The sequence below is a fragment of the Clupea harengus genome, chromosome 2 (assembly GCF_900700415.2).
Source record: "Clupea harengus chromosome 2, Ch_v2.0.2, whole genome shotgun sequence".
NCBI lineage: Eukaryota > Metazoa > Chordata > Actinopteri > Clupeiformes > Clupeidae > Clupea > Clupea harengus.
In genome coordinates, this window is record NC_045153.1 from 26280652 (window position 1) to 26287172 (window position 6521).

The window sequence follows — 6521 nt, forward strand, 5'->3', positions numbered from 1 at the left end:
AAACCCACGACAGGAATAGATAACTGATGTATAGTACATTTCAAGTGCTAAACATTACGGCTTAGATGGGCGAACAAAATGATTATTGGTTTACCTATGACGCAGCTACAAGCAAACACAGGGCTTAGAATGTGCAACTTGTGCGAGACTTTTACGAGATAATCGGGAATCTTACCATGGGTGCAATTTTCCTTGAGTGTACAAACATACCTAATGTTCATTAGAAGACGTCACTAAGTTTTTGCTTTCGAACAAGGACGAGTTTATTGAGCGCTGAAATCCTTGCAACCTCAGTCTTCCCCTCATCCCCGCCCCCTCTTGTTGACCAAAAACTAGCCAGCATGAGGAGTGTAACGGTGTAACGTAGAGGGAGGCTAGCATCCAAGCTACACCCAAAAACCTTTTCGGCCTCAACGTCGCTGGTTATTCGATTACAAAAGGTATGTACACAGGTGTTATGAATTGTACAAGCATTGCATCTTCTACCAAAGGACTTCCGAGCATCGTTTAATGATCCGTGATACACCTTTACACTTACACAAACTTCCCGCTTTTTTAACGTGGCCCAAACAACTACCAGCTAGCATGCTAAACGCTGATGCACCAGCTTAATTTATGGGAGATATGCTAGCTTGCTAGATAGCTGATGCTGGTAAGCAGAATGTGTTAGCTAGCTAGCTAACTTTGGAGTCTGGAATTTCTATCAGGCAAAACAAGATTGTTGAACGAGCGGAGTTGAGCTGTTCTACTAGAAGGTAGATTGATATTATTTACGTTATCAAAACAGCAAACGTTTCGTTAAGTTCTAATCGCCGAAGTTTAAATTAAAGTAATCAACTTACTCGACCACAATCATAAACCATCTAACGTTACACGTTAGCTTGCTGTAGTTAGCCACTTGGGTTCTACGAAGTTTTCGATGCCGTGAGCCTGTAGTACGTTAGCTTACTTCTGCTAGCTGACAAACAAAATAGTTTTTTACGGCTTAAAACGTTTGACGGCTTACGTTATCTAACAACAAATTGGATAGAATGAGAGTATTTACCCCTATTCAATCCACTATTCCATCTGTTTTCACGCAGCATTTTTTTCGGAAGTCTTGACAGCACCGTGACTTTGGCCAGGATTTCCGGCTGCTTTTACATTGCCCTTCTGTTGTTTTGTTTCCGTTTCTTCCATTTCCGTTTTAAGTTTCCAGAATCAAAAGTCTTCTAAGAAGTTAACTCGATTAAAGTTACAGCGTTACAGCTACGATTTTGTTGATCGTTAACAATAACTAACAAAAAGGTTTCTTCCAAACATCATCTGCGATCGCGTCGATTCGCCTCTCCCTCTTGTGAAATGTCGGCGAACAGTTTGATGGCTAGCAAGGTATTTCTGCCCGTACTTAGCCATTAAACTTGCAAGATCAATACACACCGTTACAATTGCGATGACTGATTATTAGATGTGTCGATATGAAATGCTTGTTTGACTTCCTCTCAAACGATTAAAGAGTTACCCCTAATTAGGGCCTACACAGGGATAAGGCCTCGGTGTTGCGTGATGACTATATGGGCCCACAGGTTACATAGGGTCGATATTGTACGTTCCTATTCACAAATGAATTTCGCTAGTTCCCTGCTTGATGTGAATGGCATTCATGCTTTTATTGCGCTACGGACTAAAAATAACTAGCTAAAGTTGATACTTAAACCTAAATGCGTTGACCCATTGTACAACTGCTTGGTATTTTAACCCATTTAAAGTTGTATTCGAATTGTTTAACATGAATTTGCTTTCATTTTAGATTATCAAAAATAAATTCGAAGGGAGATGTCAAAAAGTGAAACAGAAGAGATGATAGAAATTGAGATTGATGGTCAAGAAAAACAGGATTGTGTGGAGGAGGGGTGAGTGACATTATTCCTCTTAGATATGTGCAAGTACATCTACAGAATGTGTGTTTCAAATAGTCATATCACGATTTGGTAACTAATAAATCTAAAGAATTATGTAGTATGTTGACTGGAAACGGTTGCCATTATTATAACAGTGGTCATTGTATTACCCCATTCTATCAGGCATGTAAGACAGACTGTCTAAACCACCAATGGGGCACTTAGTGACATCGCAAGCTCAGACAATTTTCAGTTGATGCTCTGTCAACTTGTCATGATCTAATCTGTAACTCTCTGTGTGTGTTTGTGTTTCCAGAGTCGAGGAGCAGACCATCACATCAGCTGAGCTCATCACTCAGGACATTGACATCAATGAGCCCGTCGGGAATCTCAAGAAGCTGCTGGAGCCCCGGCTCCAGATCCCACTGGATGGTTATGAGATCTGCCTGCAGGACATTCATGTATGTGACACAACGGGGGGATATGGAAACACATGGATTTTGCAGTAATGAATATGCCTGGTTGTGTATGGGTGTAAACCTCTCTCTCTCTCTCTATCTCTCTCTCTCTCTCTCTCGCACACACACAGCTGTCAGCAGAACACAGCTTGTTCGATCAAGGTGTTAAGACAGATGGCACTGTACAGCTCAGTGTGCAGATCATCTCCAGACCAGGTAACATACATACATTGGGGGGCAGGGGGGCGGTTACATATAGCGGCTGTTTTTTTGTAAATTCAATGAATCCTGGTCATCATTAGTAAGTACAGCCATTTAACAGTTGAAATGAGTCATATTTGCTTGTATCTAGTTTTTAACAATATAAATTTGTTTAGCCATGTTATTGTAGTAGCCTAGTCTATTATATGACTGAGTTCATGTCTGAGCCATCCTTGAGAAATCTGTCCACAACTCACAGTTGCTGCTCGTTTATTTTCTCACGACAGTCCAAACAATTGAATCCTGCTGTCATCATACTTCCTCTTGTTTACTAAGGGCTCTAACTGAAAAATTAGTGTGCATGAGCGCTAGTGTGTAACCTGAGAGCCTCAGGAGGGGTTCCCCAAGTCCAAACAAAGCACTATGGGAAATGTAGTCAATAATAACAGGGAAAAATATTTAGAAACGGGCCCGTTTTCAGTTCTTACACTAGCATACAGGTATTTGAGTATGGAAATAAGAAAATGCCAAGATGCGTCCTAAATATCTTGACAGCTCCTTTTCTTCAGACACATTAATGCGCACTGTCAGCAATTGTCAGTTCATCTAAAGTTGTTGTTTTTGCTTGTTATTTTCTTGTGGTTGTTTTTGGGAAGTGCCGTGCTGACTATTTCCCCTTTGTCGATCTCCTCCTTATCCCCGCCACTCCCCTGCAGATGAGCAGAAGCTGAACATCCTGGAGATCGTGAAGCCCGTGGAGACGGTGGAGGTGGTGATCGACCCGGATGCGGCAGGCGAGGAGGCCCACCTGATGGAGGACGGTCAGATGATCGCCGTGGAGCGTTCAGCCATCACAGACGACACGTCAGAGCAGGTGACGCGGTGGGCGGCTGCTCTAGAGGGCTACAGGAAGGAGCAGGTCCGCCTCAACATCCCATACGGTAAATGGACTTAACGGCACAGGTGCATGTAGGGAATGTTTTGCCCCTGTCTGCTGACCCACATTAGTCAAAACTCGAGACAAAGTTGTATTACAACAAGGCACTCATGTTTTAGTGTACCTGTCACAAGTTAACCTGTGCCTGTGTGACTTGCAACTAAATTATTGTTCACTCGAACAAACATTATAAGTGGAAAATGCATGTGTTTCTACAGTGATATAGTAAACTTGTTTGGCATACCTATAGCATGCTTTTAAAGAGGGAGTCACACTAGGAGACTCAGATAATTTCACAAACACACCTGTATTGACTGCTGGCTTTTAGTGGAGGTATTTAAAGCAGACTTTTAAAGCAGCGCTCTCATCCCTCAGACCCGGTGCAGTGGACGGCAGACCAGGTGATCCACTGGGCTGTGTGGGTGATGAAGGAGTTCAGCATCGAGGAAATGGAGGTGGGCAGTATCCACATCCCGGGTCGTGACCTCTGCACCTTGAACCAGGACGAGTTCCTGCAGCGGGTTCCCAACGGAGAGATCCTGTGGAGCCATCTGGAACTGCTGCGCAAATGTGAGTGTTACTTGTGTGTGTGTGAGCGCCTGCTCAGCTGACAGTAGACTTCTCAATTTCTGTGGTACCTGTATACCTCTGTAACTGTGTGAACTGCATTTGTTTTTTGTTCTGGTGGTAGTAGTTGTCATTGATTAGATTCATTTTCATCTAGGTGTGTGTATGTGTGTCGAGCTGTCTTATAAATGTAACTAATGTATTATAAGTGAGCAGAATATCAGTAGGTCTTTAGTAGGTTTTTCCTCATGTTGTGTTAAACTGATCAAATATGGATTCTTCCTACAGATGTGTTGGCCAGCCAGGAACAGGCAGTTCAGGAAGCCACAGTGACTATTGACCAGCGTGGGTTTCACTTTTATGTATAACCTATTAACATAATAATGTATAACATAATATATAACATAATATAATCTTACCAGTATATCCATCCATTCTGTCCATTCACCTTAGCCTCTGTTCAGTTCAGAGTCTTGTCATCTATAGCAGTAGCTTGTTTTCATTCCGCGTGTTAAGACTCCATTTCCCATGACTTCCTTTTCCAGCGGTCCAGATCATCCCCGCCCCTGTGATGCAGACCACGCCCACAGCCATTAAGGTGCTGAAACAGAGCAAAGGCCCTCGAACACCACGCATCAGCGGAGAAGAGCGCAGTTCCCCTGGCAACCGCACAGGTACCTGTGGGCCTTTGGCGTCCAGAGAGATTTAAAAGTATTATCTTAAAGGGATCCAAATGGTATGTCTAAAGGGCTATTTCACAACATGGAAGGGAAATATGGTTATGCTTGGCTATGACCATTATGTCATGTCTGCAAAGGAGCTATTTGGTTAGACGTAAGCTCTTCTGCATTTAAAAAAAAAAAAAAACAGATGCACACATTCTAAATATATGTCTATCTATGTGTGTGTTTGTTTGACTGGTGTTCTCTGGCCATTTGTCAGGTAACAATGGGCAGATTCAGCTGTGGCAGTTCCTGTTGGAGCTGCTGACGGATAAGGACGCCCGGGACTGCATCTCCTGGGTGGGCGAGGAGGGCGAGTTCAAGCTGAACCAGCCCGAGCTGGTGGCCCAGAAGTGGGGCCAGCGCAAAAACAAGCCCACCATGAACTACGAGAAGCTCAGCAGAGCCCTCAGGTCTGTACGTCAGGCTGCAGTCACTGCTGACACAGACAGACAGACAGACAGACAGACAGACAGACAGACAGACAGACAGACAGACAGACAGACAGACAGACAGACATCGCTCAAAGCACTGCAGTCACCTCGTATTTGCTCTAGCTCATATTTCTCTGCAGCTCTGTACAGTGAGCTGAGATCTAAAAACTGCTGGTGTACATGAGGACCACAAATATTCACATTCAGCACTGCTTGCCGTTTTCACTTTGATGTCTGTTGGTGTACTCTCTTTCTCTCTCAAATGAAATTCTGTGCTGCTGTCGGCGTTATGCAACAGCGCAAGGGCATGAATAATTGAGCTGCACCCAGAGTCACATTATGGAACATGTAATTAATAATTGAACCGCACACCAGTGCTCAGGGCCACAACACGCACATGCGGCAGCAGCAGCAGCTGGCACTTGCATCCCTTTCAGCTGGGCTGTGATTTAAGACCTCCCACCTCCTCTGCTTGTTTTAAAGTTTCCGCGTATTTGTCTTTTGTCTGCCTCCTATCCTCCTCCTACTCCTCCTCCTCTGCAGGTACTATTATGACGGCGACATGATCAGCAAGGTGCAGGGCAAGCGTTTCGTCTACAAGTTCGTGTGCGACCTGCGGACGCTGATCGGCTACAGTGCGGCCGAGCTCAACAGCCTGGTCACCGAGTGCGAGCAGAAGAAGCTGGCCCGCGTGCAGCTCCACGGCATCCACCAGCCCCTCACCACGGTAACCCTAGCCACCACCGCCATGGACAAGGACAGCTGAGCTGAGGATGTGGAGCATCACGGCGTCACTCTGTCTCAGCCAATGAGGAGACGGGGCTGAGGCGAGGGGTGGAGTCAAAGGAGATGATGACTGAGGGGAAAAGGGGTGTTTGTGCAAAAGTTACAAGCAGCTTCTGGAAGGAATGTGTATGTATGTGTGTGGGTGAGTGCTCGACTATGCCCTCTTTCGGGGTGTGAGTGTGTATGCTTGTGTGAGAGGAAGCATTGATACTCTATACGTGCGCTTATGGGTTTTGTATGCTTGTTCTCTGACTGCAGGCTTGCGTTAGCTGCATTTCCACTGTATATAATCGGTGTTTTTTGATAGCCATGAGGGCAGTGTATTTTGATATTTTCCATTTGTAAAGGATCGATTTCTCTCCCTTTTTCTTTTTTTTTTTATTATGTTGAGTGTCCGATTCCCTTGAGGTGTGGGCCTTATAGGGTTTGGCCACTAGGGGGCAATAAAGCAACAAGTGTTTTTTGAAACCTGTGTGAGGAGAATTGTGTAACACTTAATTCTTGTTTTCTTCCCCCACTCTTCTTTCTGTCACTCA

The 6521-nt window shown here is 44.6% G+C and overlaps 1 protein-coding gene across 3 annotated transcripts; it reads left to right on the top strand.

Moving 5' to 3' along the window:
* The first annotated feature begins 81 nt into the window (after positions 1-81).
* gabpa (GA binding protein transcription factor subunit alpha) lies at positions 82-6453 on the top strand. Of its 3 annotated transcripts, none has more exons than XM_012836505.3 (10): positions 82-440; positions 1790-1892; positions 2197-2341; positions 2470-2554; positions 3256-3480; positions 3852-4046; positions 4332-4388; positions 4589-4717; positions 4986-5178; positions 5743-6453. In XM_012836505.3, exons 2-10 carry the CDS (start codon positions 1816-1818, stop codon positions 5963-5965), a joined length of 1329 nt encoding a protein of 442 aa, XP_012691959.1. In that variant the 5' UTR covers positions 82-440; positions 1790-1815; the 3' UTR covers positions 5966-6453. The 3 variants fall into 3 exon arrangements, with proteins under 3 accessions (XP_012691959.1, XP_031414653.1, XP_031414650.1); XM_031558793.2 differs by lacking the exon at positions 82-440 and adding an exon at positions 478-755; XM_031558790.2 differs by lacking the exon at positions 82-440 and adding an exon at positions 1118-1371.
* Positions 6454-6521: the final 68 nt, after the last annotated feature.

Bases quoted from the DNA above. Each gene is read 5' to 3' on its own strand.
- gabpa (XM_012836505.3), top strand. From the start codon at position 1,816: ATGTCAAAAAGTGAAACAGAAGAGATGATAGAAATTGAGATTGATGGT. The intron at 4,389-4,588 runs GTGGGTTTCACT...TTCCTTTTCCAG, and splicing joins CACAGTGACTATTGACCAGC to CGGTCCAGATCATCCCCGCC. The intron at 4,718-4,985 runs GTACCTGTGGGC...GCCATTTGTCAG, and splicing joins TTCCCCTGGCAACCGCACAG to GTAACAATGGGCAGATTCAG.